This window comes from Alligator mississippiensis, chromosome 1 (assembly GCF_030867095.1).
Source record: "Alligator mississippiensis isolate rAllMis1 chromosome 1, rAllMis1, whole genome shotgun sequence".
NCBI classification, from domain to species: Eukaryota; Metazoa; Chordata; order Crocodylia; family Alligatoridae; genus Alligator; species Alligator mississippiensis.
In genome coordinates this window covers 110,946,317-110,967,293 of record NC_081824.1, presented here as the reverse complement: position 1 = coordinate 110,967,293, position 20,977 = coordinate 110,946,317, and the positions used below count along the sequence as shown (strand labels likewise).

Below are 20,977 nucleotides of genomic sequence, written 5' to 3'. Positions count from 1 at the left end.
AAAACCTTATTTACAATGCTTTTTCCAAAGAGAAGCTGTTGTTCAGACTTGTTATCTCTCCATTTAGCACATTTGATGCCTTTAGTTCCCTCTCTTAAGTTTGCCCAAGTGTCATTTTAATTTTTTGCTGTGCTGCCCCTCTTGCAACACTGTCACCACATTAATACCCTACAGTCTTTGAGAAGAGAATTTGTTTTCTTCCATTTCAAAGATTAGAAGCAGGGGATATCACTGTCTCCCCTATTCCACCCCGCTACTTTTTGTGTAGAGATGTGAGTGCTCTTGTGCCTGCCAGTGATAGACTTGACTATTTGTCTCTCCTCCTGGATTGTCTTTCCATCTCACCATGAGAGATCCTTCTCTCTCTCTCTCCCCCTCCTCCCTCCTTAGTTTTTCTTCTGAGAGAGAGAGAGATAAATAAACAGGCAGAACATAATTAAGTGGTTGCCTGGGCTTTCATCCTGCGGTGACTTTTGCATGTGCTCCCCTGTACACTTCTGAATTCCCTTTGAAGCTGCTTCTGTTGCCGTGAGAATAGTGATGCACCTGCTGCCCGTTCATGTCTAGCTTCAACGAAGTAGCAGAGCTTGCTTTTTGAAAGGGGATAGTGGGGTGGGGGCTGAGAAACATTTTTTTTTGCATCCTCCCTTTTCCATCAGTGTACCCAATGCCTTCATAATTTCACTGTTGTGTTGGGGACAGATTAAGGGCTTGGGGAAGGGTGAGTGACATTTATTTTCTGGGGCATTTCATATATCAATGACTTGTTTACATAGAGGCAAGATTTCTTGGATATGATGCCTTTTATTGGGCTAACTGTGTTGTTGGGAAAGATCTGAAACCAGCTTTTGAGCATAAGCGACCCTTCCTCAAGGTACACAAATATTGCTAACATAAAGAATCCCTACTGTCTCTAATTCCTCTGTCATCTTTTCCCACAGAAGGGAAGTACAGTTGTTTGTTCCATTTACGTCTAGTCATGTTACACCTGTTTTCTAGTCCAGAAACTTGGCTATTCTTTCTGAAAATTAGGGTGTTTTTTTTTCCCTCAGCCTAGTTTGTACAAGCTTTGTCTGCCCCTCTGCACACAGTCTGAAGCCCCTCATGCTCAGCACCCAGGCAGCTGATATTTATTGTTTAACATTGTTGAAGAGAAGGGCTGGAAGGCATTAAGGATTCTCTTTGTCCACTGTAACTGTTACCCTGGGGGACATGACTTAGAGATGGACCAATTTATTTCCTGTTAATTACATCTTTTAAATCAAATTGATTAATATTTTGTAGCAATCATAAACACCTTGTAGCAATGCTGGCCCTCCTAACATACCCCCTGCCTCAGTTTCTCTAAAGGTTTTTTCAAACTCCCTAACCCATGAGCTTCTCACCTCCCTGCTGGAGCACCCCCCTTGTAGCTGGGGCAAAAATACAGGAAAGATATCCCCGCCTTCCTTCCTCAGCTGGACTCCTACTGACTCTCTGAGGCAGTTCATCATATTAAATAGTGCAAATAATCCTTAAAACTCTGAACATGTAGTCCATTCATTTTATAAATAAATGGATTCATTAATTCATAAAACACAGAGCTAGATCCTGAAAGGGATGTGGGCACTACAGTGCTGAACATGGTAGCACAGCGGCGTGCTGAGGGAGTTCGGTGCACAGGTGGTATTCTCTTCCATCCTACCAGTGAATGGACGTGGAAGATGGCATGAGAACTGCATCAGAGAGACCAACTGGAGGCTTCAGCAGTGGTGTCTCGAGGCAGGCTTCAGCTTCCTGGACAACGATCCGCACATTACGACGAGGGACATGCTCAGTTGGGATGGGCTTCACCTGTCCCCAAAGGTAAGCGTGTGTTTTCTTCTAGGTTGGCGGATCTCCTCTGGTGGGCTTTAAACTAGGCTCATTGGGGGGAGGGGAAGATGAGGGCGGGGGAAGCTGTGGACCACCAAACCATGTGGCACCCACAAGGACAGCCCAGCCTGAAGAAGGAGAACATTGGGAACCTGCAAGCCATGAGGCAGCCAGCACTACAACACAGGTAAGCAACGAGAAGGTAAGAAATAAGGGGTCCCTTGGGACTTGGAGCGGGGGGGGGGCAGCAAAGGCACCAGTCACAGGGTTCAAGTGCCTATATGCTCCTATGCTAGGAGCATGGGGAACAAGCAGGATGAACTAGCGCTCCTGCTTGCACAAAACACCTATGACTTAGTGGGGCTAAAAGAGACCTGGTAGGATTCATCCCACGACTGGGTGGTACATATTGAGGGTTATAGATTGTACAGAAAGGACAGGGTGGGGAAAAGGGGGGAAGGGGTTGCGCTCTATGTCAATGAGCAATATACATCAACCCTCATCAAGATGGAATCAAAGGATGAGGAAGTAGAAGGATTGTGGGTTAGGCTACATGAGGGGAAAGGAGAAAGGGATTTGGTGGTAGGGGCCACCAAAAGGGCCCCTACCACCAAGGGGGATCCCCACACCAAGGGGAAGAAATAGATTCGGGGCTCCTGAGGCAGCTCTCGGAGACAATAAAAGCTAAAGAGGCGGTAGTCATGGGGGACCTAAACTACCCGGACATCTGCTGGGAGACGCAGATGGCAAAGTCCCACCGTTCACGCAGGTTTCTAACCTGTGTACAGGACCTCCACCTGACACAGGAGGTACATGGTCCCACTAGGGGGAATGCCATACTGGATCTGGTATTGGCAACGGGGGATGACATGGTAGGGGACCTACAGATCGGTAGCCATCTGGGGGACAGTGAACACCTAATAATAGAAATCACCATAAGACGTCGACTGGGTAAGGTAACTAGTAGGGTGAAAGTGCTAGACTTTAGGAAAGCTGATTTCAATGAACTCAGGTGATTAGTCAAGGATGCACTGCAGAGTAGGAGTTTTGAAGGGATGGGAGCCCAAAAAGGGTGGCTGTGCCTTAAGGAAACGATCCTTCGGGCACAAAGCGAGACAATCCCGATGCGAAGAAAAAGAGGGAAAGGGGCCAGGAGGCTTCCTTGGCTGACCAGAGAAATCCAGGGCAGCCTAAGGGCCAAAAGGGGAGCACATAAAAAGTGGAAACAGGGAGAGATTACCAAAGAGGAGTATACCTCCTCTGCTTGCGCTTGTAGGGAGGCAGTTAGACGGGCCAAAGCTACCATGGAGCTGAGGATGGCATCCCAAGTAAAGGACAACAAGAAATTGTTTTTAGATATATAGGGAGTAAAAGGAAGGCCCAGGGAGGAATAGGACCCCTGCTAAATGGGCAGAAGCAATTGGTGACAGACAGGGCTGAACTCCTCAACGAGTTCTTTGCCTCAGTGTTCCTAAGCGAGGGGCACGACAAGTCTCTCACTGGGGTTGTAGAGAGGCAGCAGCAAGGCGCCAGACTTCCATGCGTAGACCCTGGGATGGTGCAGAGTCACTTGGAAGAACTGGATGCCTTTAAGTCGGCAGGCCCGGATGAGCTACATCCGAGGGTGCTGAAGGCACTGGCCGACATCATTGCAGAGCCACTGGCGGGAATATTTGAACGCTCATGGCGCACGGGCAAAGTCCCAGAGGACTGGAAAAGGGCCAATGTGGTCCCCATCTTCAAGAAGGGGTGGAAGGAGGACCCGGGCAACTATAGGCCAGTCAGTCTCACCTCCATCCTTGGCAAAATCTTTGAAAAAATTATCAAGGCTCACATTTGCGAGAGCCCGGCAGGACAAATTATGCTGAGGGGAAATCAGCATGGGTTCATAGCAGGCAGATCGTGCCTGACTAATCTAGTCTCTTTTTATGACCAGGTTACGAAACGCCTGGACACAGGAGGAGGGGTGGATGTTGTATACTTAGACTTCAGGAAGGCCTTTGATATGGTATCCCACCCCATACTGGTGAACAAGTTAAGAGGCTGTGACGTGGATGACTACACAGTCCGGTGGGTGGCGAATTGGCTAGAGGGTCGCACCCAAAGAGTCGTGGTGGATGGGTCGGTTTCGACCTGGAAGGGTGTGGGCAGTGGGGTCCCGCAGGGCTCGGTCCTTGGACCGATACTCTTTAATGTCTTCATCAGCGACTTGGATGAGGGAGTAAAATGTACTCTGTCCAAGTTTGCAGATGACACAAAGCTATGGGGAGAAGTGGACACGCCTGAGGGCAGGGAACAGCTGCAGGCAGACCTGGACAGGTTGGACAAGTGGGCAGAAAACAACAGGATGCAGTTCAACAAGGAGAAATGCAAAGTGCTGCACCTAGGGAGGAAAAATGTCCAGCACACCTACAGCCTAGGGAATGACCTGCTGGGTGGCATGGAAGTGGAAAGGGATCTTGGAGTCCTAGTGGACTCCAAGATGAACGTGAGTCGGCAGTGTGACGAAGCCATCAGAAAAGCCAATGGCACTTTATCGTAAATCAGTAGATGCATGACGAATAGATCCAAGGAGGTGATACTTCCCCTCTATCGGGCACTGGTCAGACCGCAGTTGGAGTACTGCGTGCAATTCTGGGCGCCGCACTTCAAGAGGGATGCAGATAACCTGGAGAGGGTCCAGAGAAGGGCCACTAGTATGGTTAAGGGCCTGCAGACCAAGCCCTACGAGGAGAGACTAGAGAACCTGGACCTTTTCAGCCTCCGCAAGAGAAGGTTGAGAGGCGACCTTGTGGCTGCCTATGAGTTCATCACAGGGGCACAGAAGGGAATTGGTGAGGTTTTATTCACCAAGAAGCCCCCAGGGGTTACAAGAAATAATGGCCACAAGCTAGCAGAGAGCAGATTTAGATTGGACGGTAGGAAGAACTTCACAGTTCGAGTGGCCAAGGTCTGGAATGGGCTCCTAAGGGAGGTGGTGCTCTCCCCTACCCTGGGGGTCTTCAAGGAGGTTAGATAAGCATCTAGCTGGGGTCATCTAGACCCAGCACTCTTTCCTGCCTATGCAGGGGGTCAGACTCGATCTATTGAGGTCCCTTCCGACCCTAACATCTATGAATCTATGAATGGATAGAGTCACAGCAAGTGCTCTAACACATCACTACAAAAATGGAGTCCAGGGTCACTCCTATTTTTTTAAACATAGTTGGAGTGCAATCTGGAAGCCTGTTCTAGGTGCCTCAGCACCATATACAGTGCATGGGGAAAATCAATGGTCCTAGGCAGGCACGTCTTCTGTCCCACTATGATGGCTTCTTCAAGACTTCAGGGACATGCCTCTTTTCATCTAGGACCCACAGCCAAAATCCCATTACAAAAGGCAAGGGTCCATCTCATCTCTTTCCAAAAATAAGCAAGGGCCAGTCTTCTCCTAAAACTCTGGATGAGATGATGGTGGTACCTCATTTGTATAATAGCCTGGGGACTAGGATGCAGAGGATCTGAGTTCAACTCCTTTCCCAGCTTGAGGAGATTCAAATCCATATCTCTCACCTCCCACTAAGGTGCCCTAATCACCATGTAAGTTGCCAAGCTCTGTCGGGAAAGCCTCCAGTCCTCCTGTCAAATGATATTCTGCACTGCAGGAAAGAATTCAAGATTCACTTGGAAAGAAAAAGAGGGGTAGAATGAGCAAGAGACTGCAGTACAGTAGTTAGGGGGCTCTTGTGCCAGGGGACAGTCCTGTATTCCACTATATGTTCCCAGGGCTGCTGGGTTGTGTGTAGTTTCTTTCCCCCAAAGTTCTGAAATTTTTGATCATCCTTAAGAAGCTATTGATGTGAAGAAATAGCTTCTTTTAAAAACATGTTCTGCACGTGCATTCTAAATGTAGTAAGTTCTGCTGTACCCACCATTAATTTGTCTAAACATTTGTGTTGTCAGCTTCCCCCCCTCCCCCCCGTCAAAGACTATGTGGAGTTGAATCTAAGTCAAACATAGAAAAGGTCAAAAAATTGTTTTCAAACTTTTCTGAAGCACAATTAGCTTAGTATTTTAACAGCTGGCAGCTGCAGTAATTACTTTTAGATTATACATGAAATCTGTTGAAATATAATTACTCTGATCTATGAACCAGGTAATTAAGGTAAAAACTCCTACATTTTCTTAGACCTCATTAACTTATTTCCTTTGAAAATTGTTGGCTAATGACAGTACATTATGAGTTTATCCATAAAATGACACTGAGTAATTGAAACCTTTGTCCTGAGACATTGAAGGAAAGCATAGCATTTAACTACTTGATGTCTTGATAATTATTTCTTAATTTCTAGTACAGATATCAGTAGATAACACCCAAATCTGGGGGGCATTGATCAGCCAAGTGGTACAAAAGAAGGCAGAGTTTTCCTCACATCCTTTCTTTCACATGGCATTGTTTGAAATTCAGAAATGGTTCCTCTGTAGTGCTGAGTGTCCCTCAGCACCCTAAGGATCAAATCAAAATGTTAGGACCTTCTGAGCATTTGCAACGATCTCTAGATTTGGTGCTGATGCTGAGCAACTGTAAGGACTGAGCTCAAGGAGAATAGAGGACACCTTACAGGTATACGGCAGCATTTTGCTGTGTGCTTCCAAAAGCAATCTTAGCACTTCATGATCCTCACTACTCTGGGCCTTCCAGTGGTATAACTGGGTGCGGAGGGGAGAGATAGGGACAATCACACCCCAGTCAACTTGTGGGGGGGGGAAGGGGGGAAGGAGGCAAATAAAAGTGGCTGCTGCTGTGAGTTTGCCTTTGCAACCACAGCAGCAATCAGAGGTTACTGCTTCCACTTCACCATGGGTGCCTGACCATGTCCCTACACTGCTGGGCCCTTGCTATAAATTAGGCAGCCCTGGTGACCTACTTAGACTAGCTTCCCATGTGCAATTATATGGGAAAAATTCTTGCCTGCAATTCATATAGCACTAAGTGTTGTGGCCTAACCTCCAGCTTACATCCCAGCACACCATATAAAGATGTACCTTTGCTTGCTAGCAATCTGTCTGTCTTCCACAGTACTGTATTGAAGGATTCCTCACTTAACTGCAATTTAGGGTGCTAGAGCTCCTTTTCACCACACCACCACCTTTACAGAGCATGAGAAACCTTCAGCTGAAATGAGGAGTTCCTACCACGGAAAATATTTTGATCTTTGTATGTGTAAGTCAGGAATACTATCCTTTAAGGAGTCCTGGAGTCTGAGAATTACAAGGTAAGATGTGTCTTCTAAGTGTTCCATTGGTTTAAAAAAGAAGACCCATACACTCCACATATTTCATATTCCAAGCAGTGATGAGTGGAGAAGGCTGTGTTTGGATCTGGGTAACATTTGGATTTTAATAACCAAACTTTTGACTTGACTGTGACAACGGGCAGCAAGCTATTGCCATAAAATGATGGCAGTCTTATAACAGAACTGCTTTTCATCATCTCAAACCAAAACGCTGGTAAGGATCTTGCAGTTTTGCAGTCCCACGCAAGAGTCCACCAGATCATGCTCCTGGCCAGACAGATACCAGGTAATATTTGCTTTACCATCCTTTCTGTGACTTGCATCAGAGACAGTTGGCTTAAAGCCATGACACTCCCTTGACTGGATGTGCATATATTTGTGTGGATATTCTAGACCACTGCATTCCTTAGGATGCCTAATCTGGCTCCCTCATCACTGGTTTAATCCATTTGGAAGTCGTGCAGCCTCTCTGAAGGCACTTTTGTGGGCCTCAAGCCCCTTCCAAGCACACATTCTATTGCCAAGTTAATGTCATGAATTTATTTGTATAACTACATATAACGGACACTACACACACACAAAAATATGCATCTTTGCTTCAAAAAGCTTAATCTAATTTAAGACAAGATGCAGCAAGTGAGTGTGATGAACAGGAAGTGACAGACAGCACTTGAGAGAAGGGAAGAAGAGGTTGAATCACATGGTTATATAGAGAAGCTATTTGCACAGCTGGATGGGCATGAGGTAATGTTTTCTTTCCATAAGTAAAATACATTAAGCCCCTGTTGGTTATCAAGAAACAGCTGAGTTGTTCCAGTTGAATAAGTCAGTGGGACTTGATGAGGTTCAGCACAATCAGGATTTGGCTTGGTGTTATGGAGTGAGGCATTTCTATGATATAAAGCAGTATATAGGGGACCTACTGGCACCAAAGTATTTAAACTGGAAAAGCTGAAATTTTCAAACCTGATTGAAGCTGGCTTGTAAAATATAGCATCTGCTGTCACAGCTGAATGTTAAGCCAATACCCTGTATTTTTTATCACAGATTCAAAGAATGGTCCTGCTTCATTGTCCTTTTGACCATCAGAGACCAGACAAATGACATATATGGCAAGACCACTGAATGCAGAAGCAAGAGTCACCATTAGACTTCAATTGGCTTTTATTGCATTTTTTCATTCATTATGCATTAATTTATAAGGCAAATTCACTGCATCTTCATTTCTGTTTTTTTTAAGGAATTTTAATCATGAGAAAATGAGCTAAATGAATAGGAGCAATTAGGAAAATTAGGAATAATGATACTGATTCATGGCACACATGCAGCTACTCAGGAAATCCTTTGTTAAGAAGTGAACTTGACCAGATCACCTAAATGATGAAATCCATCAGGCTCGTGTTGGAACTGTGCTTTGTCAAGAAACCAGATGCAGACAGAACAGCTCAGCACAAACCTTTATATATTCCCACTGCATCAGGTGTCATGCTCCCACTTGAAATCAAAAGTTGAATAAGACTTCGGCCTGCTGCTCTCCCTTCTTCAGTGGACATAGCCATTCTCCAGAATGCTAGGAAGGCTCCTCCTTGGAAAGAAACAACAAGCAATACTGTTAAATCAGCTCAATTAAAACAGTCTGTGCTGAGTTTCAGTACATTAGGGGCAAGAAGACCATCTCTGCTGAACCCTAGTTATAACGTGTACTCTAAGCCATTGGGGTCCGGGGATGGTGTATTCACTCAGACCTCCATGCCTTTTGTGTTCTGTCCTCGAGTCAGCATTCAGTAGAGACCAGTGGGGTGATAAACAGATTTATCTTTATTGGGAAACAGGTTTCAGGACCACACGTACTTGCAGCTTGCAAGGAGAACAACATCACCAACCAAAGTGTACCCACAGGGCATCAGGGTGAAAGACTGGACCATACCACTGCTGGCCCCTTAAAGGTATGTTCTATATACCACATAACCCTTCTTAGCTCTGGGAGCTTCCTCTTAAATAGTTGAATGTTCATCAGTAGCTACTTTAACTCACAATGTTTTGGGATCATGGAGCCAGAGGTTGCTAGCACTTGACTTACTGATGGGGTCTAGCTTTTACCGCTATCCCATTACATAGTCCTTGTACTTCACAGACAATCTCACCACATGTCCATTCTTAGTTTGCGTAGTGTCATCAGGTGTCTCTGTGGGTGGATACTCGGAAACACAATGAAACTCTTGCTCTTGGTGATCTGGTTTTACTTCTGATGTTTGTTCTTCTGCCATCTGTTATGGTGCATCAACATGTTCTGCTGGTACTGATGAGTAATATCTTCTTAAGTGTCCTCTGTTCCTCCTGTAGACATTACTGGAGGGGTTTACCACATAGGAATGCAGTTCATCCCTTTTTGCCATAATGGATGCTGATATCCAACCTGTACTTGTTTGCATCCTTACTTTCTTCCCCTCTCATTGAGGTGGCAAGAATGTAGCTGTGCAGTCATAGTGCTTTTTTGGCACCTTTGAAATTTCTGCAATTTGTGGGAGGCATTCGATGTTAGTCTGGGAGTCAGCACTGTTGTTGTAGCAGGGATGGTACTGAGCAAAAGTCTCTGCATCAGAAGCTGTGTTGAAGCATACTCAAGACCCGTAATGGGCGTGTTCCAGAGATTGGGTAAAGCCAGATATAGATCAGAGCCATCCTGCAAAGTCTTCTTAAACTTTGATTTGATGGTCTGAACCATGCATTTACCCTGACCATTGGATTGTGGATAACCTGGACTAGAATGGGTGATAGTTATGCCCCAATCAGTCACAAATTGTTTCATCATGTGACTTGCAAATAGCACGTGATCACAAACAATTTCTTTAGGTATGCCATGGTGAGCAAATACAGACTTTGTTTTGGCTATTACCATGCTGGCTGTCTTGTTGGGCAGGTGTGAAACTTCTGGGTACTTGGAGTAATAGTTGTCTATTATCAAATAAGACTGTTCCCATAGGTCAAAAATGACTACCATCAGTTTTAGCCAAGGCAGGTCTGGGATCTCATTTGAGATCATGGGCTCTTTCTGAGTACTGGGTTGGAGCTCTTGACAAGGCATGCAATTTACAATCCATTGCTCAATGTAGGCACTCATCTTAGGCTGATACATGATTTGATGAGCTCATGCTTCTGAACTTGTATGTCTTGATGGGACAAGTGAAGCAATGTCAACATGTTGGTCTCACCCCGCGTGGAATGATTATTTTTGGCCCAATCACGAGCAAATCATCCTGAATCTGGATTTGGTCTCTGAGAGGCCAGTAAGGCTTTAGTTCAGGTTTAACTTTTTTTTGTCTGTTCGGCCACCCATTAAGCTGCTGGGCTTTACAGGTTTGTAGTTCCCTGTTAGCCTTTGTGTGTTCCTATAACTGCTGAAATAACTGGCCACTGAGTGGCTCCGTTTCAGTCAGACTGTGAACTACCTTTTCTGAGTGGAAAAGATGAGGTTCAGGGGGAGGAGCAAGCATTGTGGTTCTCGAAAGTGTGTCAGCCACTAACATGTCTTTGACTTGGGTATAGAGAATCTGGATGTCATATTTTTGGAGCTGCAACAACATCCTCTGTAGCCATGCTGTAGCCTTTCCTATGGGCTTCACAAAAATTGCTTCCAGGGGTTTGTGCTCTGACTGGACCCATACCTGGGTGCCATACTCATATTGGTGGAACTTTGCCATGGCGAAGACAATTTCCAGAAGTTCTTTCTCAATCTGAGCATAATTTCTCTCAGATTATGTTAGAGCCCTCAAAGCATATGCAATTGGCTGCTTCTGCTGAAGCAGACATGCTCCTAGGCTATCTTTGGATGCATTGGCTTGGATTTCCAGCTGCTTTGCTGGGTTAAAGTACCTGAGCACAGGTGCCACTTTGATGTTTTGCTTGAGCTTCTCCAGCGCTTCCTGATGCTCAGGTCCCCTTTGTCAGATAACATCATTCCTGAGAAGTGCTCTCAGTGGGGCAGTCAGGCTGGACTCATGAGGAATGTGTTGTGCCAAGTACTGAATGGTTTTGAGGAGTCTCTGAAGGCCTTTTTTGTCTGTTAGAGAGGGCATCCTGTTGATGGCTTCCATTTTGTCATCATCTGGTTTGACACCATCTTGTGAGAAGATATGGCCCATATACCCAACGCTGTCGACTAAAAACTGTATTTTGCCATTATTAAACTTTACTCCTTTCAGACGTGCTCTCTCCAGGAATTGTTTCAGGACAGTGTCATGCTCCTCTTTGGTAGCCGCTGCAATGAGCATATCATCCACGATTATGTAGATTCCTGGAATGTCATCAGAGCACTGGTGATTCTTCTGTTGGAATAGTTCGCTAGCCGACTTAATACCAAAGGGAAGGCCATTGAAGTGGTATGGCCACCGTGGTGTGTTAAAGGTGCACAGCGCTGCCAATTCCTTGTCCAATTTGACTTGCCAGTAGTCTTCCTTTTCATCAAGAATTGCGAACAGCTTTTTACCTGACAAGTGATGCACATCCTCTACACTGGGAATAAAGAAGTGCTGCCTCAACACTGCCTTGTTGAGGTCTCATGGATCTAGAAAAAGTCATAGCCATCCTTCTTTTGTGTGATCACAAGGCTACTGACCCAGGGTGCAAGCTTAGTCATCTTCATAATGACTCTCATAGCTTCCAGCGTTTTGGGGGTAGTCTTCAATTTGCCTAGAGTTGCATAGGGAATTTTTCTACACTCATGCACCACTGGTGGTACTGCTGGATCAACATAGATGTGGTGGGTACTGGGAAATTGGCACAACCCTTTGAAAATATCTGGGTATAGTTTGAGAAGGTCTGCCTTATTGTCAGGGACATTCCATGGACTCTTCTGATGAGGTCTAAGGTGGTGCATGCCACCCTACCAAGTATTGGTGGGTCACTATCGTCAGTTATGTAAAAAGTTAAATTGGATTCATTAGCACCAGATTTGCAGTATGCAATGATTGCATCTTTTGGTTCAATGTGTGCACTGCCAAATGCAAACAGTATAACATGAGCTTAAGTCTTGTGTACTTTGCCTTGCAGAGCCTTTGCTACATTTACTGGAATAGTGTTTGCTTCCACTCCAGTATCTAACTTAAAATAAACTGGCAAATTAGCAATCATAACTGTGCTATACCAGGCATCCAGGTTATCAAAGGTCTGTGAGTGCTGCTTTACTGACATTGTGCCCATTAGGGCTATGTGAAGCTTCGGTTCCTGATTTGATTAGGCGGAGATTCGGCTTGATTCAGTGGCCAAATCTCCAAATCCAAATTGAATCAGAGGACCCTTTAATTTCTCCAAATTGAATTGGAACCCTCTGAATTGATTTGGAGAGATTGAGAAAAATTTGGCGATTCGAACATAGACACAGCTTTAAATGTTTTTTCTACAGAACTTTAGGTAGCAGGTGACTAGTGAATGCTGGGGCACATGGAGTGTCCCACAGAAGTGTGGGGGGCTTTCCCAGCATGCTTGGTAGCAGACCCAGAAATGGACTAGACTCACTTCTGGTCCACTTCCAAGTTTGCTGGAGAGCGTGCTGGGGGGCCTCCCTGCGCCTCTGTGGCTTAGCGACTGGAAGTACTTTCAGTCCACTTCTGGGTTCACCGCCGAGCATGTAGAGGCGCCCCCCCCCCCCCCAGTCCTGTGCAACACTCCATCCGCCCCAGCATTGCAGCATTCACAAGCTGTGCCCGCTACTTCAAGGTATGTAGAAAAAACATTTAAAGCTGCGTCTGTGTCCGAATTGCTGATTCTCCAAATCAGCACTGAATCTTCAGATTCAGCTGAATCGAATCATGGACAGTGACCCAAATCAACGAATCGAATCACTGACCCTGATATGGGCCGAATCCAAATCAAATAGGTCCTGCTTCACATACCCTTAGTGCCCATATGTAGGGTACTGACTCCTTTTTCAGACTTTGGAGCCTCTCCCTTTGATTTGCACATTTTTGCAAAATGGTTCACTTCAGAACATTTGTAACAAGTTTCCCTGAAAGCTGGGCAGGATCTAGACTTGTGTGTGCTTCCACACCTTTTGTAAACTTTGCCTTTTGCAGTTTGATGTCCTGTGAAGTAAACTTCACTGGGGGCTTGTTTTGCTTTTGCAAAATGCTATGGCAGTTTTGCTTTTGCTAAACTGCATGTAGGTTTGCTTCTGCAGGCATAACACAAGCCTGGGCACTTGTGAGAGCCTTTGCCCTGCAGATATCCACAGCCTGTGCTAGGGTGAGGGAGAGGTTTTCGAGGAGCCTTTCCTTGAGTTTGCTATCAGTTATGCTGAAGAGACAATTTTGTCCCTCAACATAACATCCTCAGCAGATCCAAATTCACAATGCTGTGCTCTATTTCTGAGCTCTGTAACAAAACCATCTATGCCTGCAGTCTCATTGTATCTAAGTTGCCAGAACTGATACCTTTCAAAGGCAGGGTTTGTCCTGGGTTCACAGTAGTTCTTGAATGCTGCTAGCACCTCTGTAAGGGTTTTGTTATTAGCGTATACAAACACCCCTTGCATGCTGTTGTAAATTTCTAGGGCTTTATTCCCAGTGCAGTGAAGCATGACTGCAATTTTATAATCCTCTGCCTCTTCCTTGGCCTTTGACTGCAAGGTATATTCGAAGCTTCTGTTCCCATCTGCTCCAATTCTCCCCCAGATTTGCAGTAAAGGACAATGCTGATGGAGATTTGAAATGCTCCATTATTTATTTATTTGTTTTAGTTGCCGGTGAAAGCTGTAACCCCCCTAATCAGACTCCACTGAGAGACAGGTCACTTCTGACACCATATAACGTTTACTCTAAGCCATTGGAGTCTGGGGATGGGGTACTCACGCAGACCTCCATGCCTTTGGGGTTCTGTCCTTGAGTCAGCATTCAGCAGAGACCAGCTTTATCTTTATTGGGAAACAGGATTCAGAAACACACACACTCACAGCTTGCAGGGAGAACAACACCAACCAAACTGCACCCACAGGGCATCAGAGGGAAAGACTGGACCTACCGCTGCTGGAAAGAACATTCCATATACCACACTAGTGCTATACTATGATATGCAGGATATATGAAAATCAGAAGTTTAATGCCTGGTAATAATCACTTATAACTGTGTAGGGAGAGACAGACTATTCTTTCAAATCAGTCCACTTTGTCCTGGCTTAGGAGCAGTCCCACAATCTCAAAAGGCATCTCTTCAGCAACAGACTACCTAAATCCTATTCTCACCAAGCCACCAGACATTGCTATAGACCTAGATACTAGCTGTACCCCTATATCAACACAGATGATGACATCACTGGACCAGACAACATGAATGATGATACTTGGAGTTTATTCATCACCTGCCCCTCTACCAACAACATATATCATCACCAATTTACAGTGCCTTTCTGGTGTTTACACTGGACAACTGGGAGACCTATATGTGAAGGAATGAACAGACACTGATCTGATATCAGATCCAGAAAGACACACAAGCTTATGGCAGAACAACTTAACATCCCTGGACCTCAAAGCAGCTGTTCTTAAACAACAAATCTTTAAAACCAAATTGAACACAGGATTGTGGAACAAATTCACCCATAGATTGTGTAAAGTATGGTCTAAACAGAGGCTCTGGATTCTTTTATAACCCTTATGTTCCTCAGTAGATTATAGCCTTTGTTTATTCCTTTTGATCTCTTGACCCCAGCCATGCCTCTCTTACCAGTGCCCACTGCCCTTTCCTTTCTTCCCCTTCCCTATTGTTTGTATTTAAATTACTTTATTCCTTTCTATTTAGTACTCTTGCTCTCTGCAAGACCGCTCATAGCATCTGACAAAGTAGGCTAATGACTATGCCTTTCAGAACAAGTTAGTCTCTAAGGTGCTACCTTGCCACATTTTCTTCCTTCCTTGCTTAAGACAATAGTCTGTAGTTATGATAACAAGGTGTATATCTTTGACTTCCTAAAGCTTTAGGCCAAAAACCAGGACAAACTAATCTGTATAGTCTATAGGGCCATAGGTATGACCAGGTTTGGAAACCATGCACATTGGAATTGATCAGAACCTAACACAGATAACCAATAGGTCTATAAGTATAGTTCCTGGCTAGTTAGAAAGTGGGAAATGGAGGACAGAAGTGAGTAGTCAAAACTAGAAGGCAATCAGGACTGATTTATTGCTGAGCATGTCTGGTTTTATTGCCTATCTATGTAAAGTTTTTTGTATTTTGTTTCAAGTCTCTACAACTTCCACATAACAAAAACATATCTTGCAAAAGACATTTATCTGATGCTGTACAAACATGGAGTTATATACACTTTCCTTCTCCAAAGAGCTTACATTTCAATGGCCCAGTTCTGTGAGATGCTGAAAACCTTCAAGTATCATTAAAGTTATCAGGTGTGCAGAAGACTTGGTACCTCACAAGAATCGTTCGCCAGCTTGTAGCATCAAGCCACAAAGATGAACCAACACAAGTTAAAAGTTCATTTAAAGCTGACTGCTAACCCCCGCTTCTCTTCCCATGGCCAAGTCAACTCTAGACTTACCGTCTAAGGGCCTTGTTACATGGTCATTTGGGGAGGCTTCTGGAGATCTTAACCCCTGAATTGTCTTCACATTAACACCTTAAAGTGGTTTTAAGCCCTCATTTTATGGCTCAAAGTTATGCCACTTCAGAACAGGATTATCTCTGATCTCTACTACACAGCTCCTGTTCCATTAAGATGTGGCCTCCCCCAGATGTGCTGCCCAAGTTGAAGTCCTCCAGTATCCCAGGATCTCTTACACTGCTGCCCATAGAGCTAGGATGGAAGCCTATCCTGGCTAACCAGCCCTCTAGTGGCAACTCCTAGTCCTGTCCCTGCTTGCCAGGCCTCTAGTCTAGTAGTAAGTCACAGCTGTGCAGGTTGGGGACAGTCCGAGAAGGTTTCTAGACTAAGGGTGTGACTGCTTTAAACTCCAAGCTAACACTAACACCAATCAGTATTTCTGCAGCTCACAGCATAAGGTGTAATAAGACCCTAAAACTCATTGTCTCACTCTCCTGAGAATGCAGCTTTTCAGGCCCCAATCCCTGCAGTGGCTCCAGTCCCAAATCAGATGCAACTCTAAATTGTAATCCTGACACACAAAGCAATCACTGGGCAAAACAGCTTGGCATCTCTCCCTTAGCTGTGTACATAATGCCTTTTTCAGGCAGAGATCAGACAGACTAGATCTTATCAGCTTCCCAACTAGATGCTAGAGCCATTACTTTACAATAATGCTGTCTTTTAGATGTAATACTGTACCTTGCCAAGTACATGTTAACAGTGTAGTACAAAGAATGGTAATCAAATACATTCTTGCTGACTTTGTATGTGCTACGATTCCATGGAGATTGGAAACCTAAAGCACAGCTCTCCTGTGGGTAATCTATCTTGAATATGTTGCCAGTGTCCTTTGAATACAAGTCCTTTCAATACAAATTCAGTTGCCTTTGTGAAAAGGCCCTTCCACCTAGAATATGTAGATTTCTACCTAGAAGTTCTGTATCTGAAAATAGTTTCAAAATGATCCAAGGAACTAGAAAACGATACTACGTCCCAGGAACACATTTGGCATAATAATCTGTATTGCTGGATATAAATAATGAATGGCCAAAAATTCCATTCCGACTTCTAAGACATCTTTATTTTACAATACAGCATGCATCACCTCAAGAGTGATTTTATCTAAGTAAGGGGATTTTCAGCATAATTTATAGATGGAAAAACTTTAACCTAATTTAGAGACTACAGTCTTGGAGAATGGACTTTGCACATAGTAATATATTTCTCTTCAAGATTCAGACATTTTTTTCTCTAAGAAAAATATATTTGAGAAGTAAGTGAACTGCTATTGTTACAGGAGATTAGAGTTCTACTTATCCCCACAAGGTGGTGCTATAAAACTAATTTTGTAGCCTTTCATCTTGTTTCAGATTTTTAACTGGACAAAACAGGAAGCTGTTTTGTAAAGAAAGTACCTTTGATAATAGAAGAAAAATACCACATATGTGCTTCCTACCTGTAAATTCATTTGTTTTATGAAGAACACATAATGAAAGCAAGACTTTGTTCTGCTCTGGACTGAAATCACCAATGAATGGGATTGCATCTCCTTCAACAAGTAGTCTTGGTGGTAAGAATGCCTGGTATTCATTTGTATTCCATAAATTTGTAGGAAAATGTGTAGCTGCAATGAATTCCATACCATTCGCCCAATTTTCCCCAAAATTTGTCTCAGGGCCTGAGAGATATTTTAATCTGAAAGAAATAAAAATTTGAATATAACAGATAAATTAAGCCCAATAACTCATTAGTTTACCATTTATACTGAATTTGATCTAATACAGTGTAAAATATTTTGGATTGAAACTTGATGGGTGCTGAGATTCTCATCTCCATCAACTTCAAGGGAATTGAGGCTACAAATGGTACCAGCCTTGAGATCTCAACATTATTTCTACTAAACAAAGAGCAATAAAGTAGTCAACTGTATCCAATTACTATTCACTATGAACTACAGAAATAGCACTGGAAGGAAGAGGTTGAACCCAGAGCCCTCTTAAGAGGACAGTGCCTTCCTATATGAGGCACAGAATTGCACTGCTTAATTCATGTTCTTCTGACCCCAGGACTCTTTCACTTTTGGCTGCCCAGTGGATTGACTTTGACTAGGACAGAGGCTGATTTCAAACCAGACTACTGCACGGTCAGACTCTTTGTCAGCAACTGTTCTAATCACTAGGCTCTTGGACTGAAGGCGGGTGGGCCTTCTTCTTCTGAATAAACTAGATTTCTGTAAAATGTGAGTATGTAAGGTTTCCTGAATGAAAGAACAGGAGAGAACCCTGTACTTTTTAGGACCAGCTAGGATTGGTAACAGCTACTGATATCAGAATAAGAGAGCCATGCTTCTCCCAGGGTGAATTAGGACTAGACACACATTTCTTAGGACAGTTGATGGAGAAATTTAGAGGTGAAATAGCATTTAGGCTATAGAGTCAACCAAACATCAGAAAGAAGCATGGAGACACATTCCCAGAGCTGTACAAGGCAGTTGGGTTATATCAACTAGTCAAGTGGGAAAGGACTGTTTTTAGGAAGTTTGTAAAGAAGAGGGTACAAAAAGAAAGTCTTACTATCAGTGGATAAGACCATATGGCACAAGTCAGCACCATGCAGTTACCTCAGCTGGTTTGGCACACACTGGCTAGGGACAGACATTATACATAAATTGGTTTAAGTGATCAGAAACTGGTTTAAACCTGGAACAGAACAGATGTTCAGTGCACATAAACCAGTCTGAAAATGGCTGAAACCAGTTTGAGATAAACCTGGTTGAATGTAGTATCAGCATTAAATGATTTGGGTCAAACTGGTTTATTCAATATCTGTCCCAGACCTCTTGCTGGTTTAAGATAAACCAGACACCCCCAGCATCACAGCATGCTCTCTGGGCTGGGTGGGGCTCTCTGCTCTATAGCAGGGCTGGCCCCTCCCCTCTGCTCCCTAGCCAGAGCTCCAGCAGGGACTTGCAGACACAGAGCATCTGCCTGGCTTCTCCCTGCTAAGCAGGGATTATTCCCCTTTCCCCTCTGCCTTACGCAGATACCTCAGCATTAGCTAGCATACCACATGCTGGCTACTGACCGTGCTATGGGAGATGACAGGCAGACAGATTTTTTGGAGCTAATCAACGGGTAGCTTAATGTCCTTCCTTGGAAGATCTGTTTAAGAAGAGCTTCATTAGTTAATGGAGAAAGGCTTTGCTTTCTTAATGGATTGATAAACACTGAGTTAGGGGTGATAAACATTCCCTGCTGGGCAGCTTGAGGTGAGGGGGAGGAAAGGGAATAATCAGAGCATCCTGCCAGGGCCTGGCCATGCTCCCCTCAGCTCAGTACTGTGGAAGGGAAGGGAGGGCTACTCTAGCACCCCCAGGCTTCTACCCTGAGCTACTGCAGGCATGTCCCTGCATTTCTAGGATGTCTGTCCAGTTATAAAATTGATTTAGCCTAGCCAGATTAGACTAACCGGCAAAGATTGAATCAATTCAGGCTCAGGCTTTTTGAATGGCTGTCCTTAGCCACTAGCTCCAGACCATAAGCAGCATAGCCATGTTAGTGTAGTGCTGAGCCCAGGATAATCAGTCCTGTTTCTCAGCATAGCTAATTAGCAGGCCTATAGCGCCACAATAATGAAGCTCTACTGCTTGTGGAGTAAAGCTAGCTTGGGGGATCTCTGTTCAGCACTGCCTTGTGACATAGAGATAGACCTACTGCAACTCAGGGTGCTGACAGATGTATAGGCCCCTGCTCTAACTTATGGTGCTTTATATAAAGTGCCATGAGTTAGAACCCCTCCCCTCTCCCAACCCAACAGACGTATGCCTGTTGGGTCGGGGAGGGGGTTGGGGAGGGTGGGATTGAGCCTTCCTGTTGGAGCCTGCCTGCAGAAGAGAAGCCATCCCTCGCCCCCAATCCCACCCCTCCTTCCAGCTCCCATCCTGTCTGCAGGAAAGGAGGACAGAGAGGGAAGGAGAACTGAGCTGTGGGCTGGGGTTTGCCCAGTCTGACCCTTAGTGGGTGGACTGAGGGGGGCCCATGAGGTGGGGACTCCAATCTATCTTCCCCCCACTCCAGCTCAGGCCAGGCAAACCCCAGTCTGCACCTCTCTTCCTCTAGACAGTACTAGGGGCAAGGCTGCACTGCATCAGCCCAGACCAGATTGCATGATAGATTAACTCTAGGAAGCACAAGTTCTCTAAGGTGCTTCAAAGTGGAGTGCCTTCATCTGATCCCTCATTTGATGCGGGTTAATTTTTTGCATGATTGACCACTTTAAAAGCACTCTGTAGCCATGCAAATGTGTCATGGCATAGGTGTAGAGTGATTTCAGGGGGCCGATCATCTGACAAATGTAATTTCTGTCTGTGCCCTCAAAGTCTCCCTGCCCCTCATTTCCTTCAGCATTACTAGTTTAGGGATAAATTCGATAAAGAACTTATGCATTTGCTAGCTAAGCATCACAATACTTCACTTTTAAGTTCCAGGGTGGAGTTGAGAACTCTAAGGCTCCCTAAACAGTGCATGGGGAGAGGCAGATACTTCAGAGTGGGATATAAGTTATAACATGGAGGAGGGAGCTATCTAGGGCTAGCCTATAGGGATGGTTAAGCACATCCTTTCCTCTCCAAACCATAGGCATCTAAAGCTGTGCTCCATGCAGGGCCCCATGCACTCCTGAGCTGGAGCACACATACCTACGGTTCCTTCAAGGGGACTGAGTAGATATCACTAATATTTTTTACATGCAGCTGGAGAAAGCTGGAGAAAGTGAAGGACACATTTAGTATAGTAGCACAATAGTTAGAGTACCCACTTAGGAAGTGGGGGGTGCAGTTTCTTCCTCAATATGATGGGCTCAAACCCATGCCTCCTATCCCACAATGTAGTGTTTGAGTCACAAGAAAGTTACGAGTAAAGGCACACATCTCCTATCATGTGCAGATTTATGAAGTTAAAAGGAGAGAACCCAGGAAGGGGGCCTGACTCTATGGCCTATCAGTTGGGATATTCACTTTGGGGAAGGACAGGTCAGACAGCTCTGGGTCCTGGTTTCCCCTTCCAGGACTATTTCTGATTGTTATCCAATGGTGGTTTAATATAGAATGTGTAAGCATTCTTAGGAACATGGGCCAATACCCAAGACATTTGTTTCATATGTGGCATCCTAATCATTAGGCTATTATATAAAAGGTGTGTAGCAATATCACTGTCATTTCCTAATCAGCCTACCATACAGACCTAAACTTGTGGTTATG

General features: G+C 44.6%; 1 protein-coding gene across 1 annotated transcript in view; it reads right to left on the bottom strand.

The window, feature by feature from the left end:
• Positions 1-8,276: 8,276 nt before the first annotated feature.
• The window catches only part of C1H6orf58 (chromosome 1 C6orf58 homolog), a 29,116-nt gene continuing 16,415 nt past the window's right edge, over positions 8,277-20,977 (bottom strand). Inside the window, exons 5-6 of the mRNA XM_019479689.2 lie at positions 17,177-17,415; positions 8,277-8,715 (exon numbers count right to left, since the gene is read on the bottom strand). Coding sequence (XP_019335234.1) covers positions 8,576-8,715; positions 17,177-17,415 — 379 coding nt within the window. The 3' untranslated portion in view covers positions 8,277-8,575. The remainder of the gene's footprint in view (positions 8,716-17,176; positions 17,416-20,977) is intronic.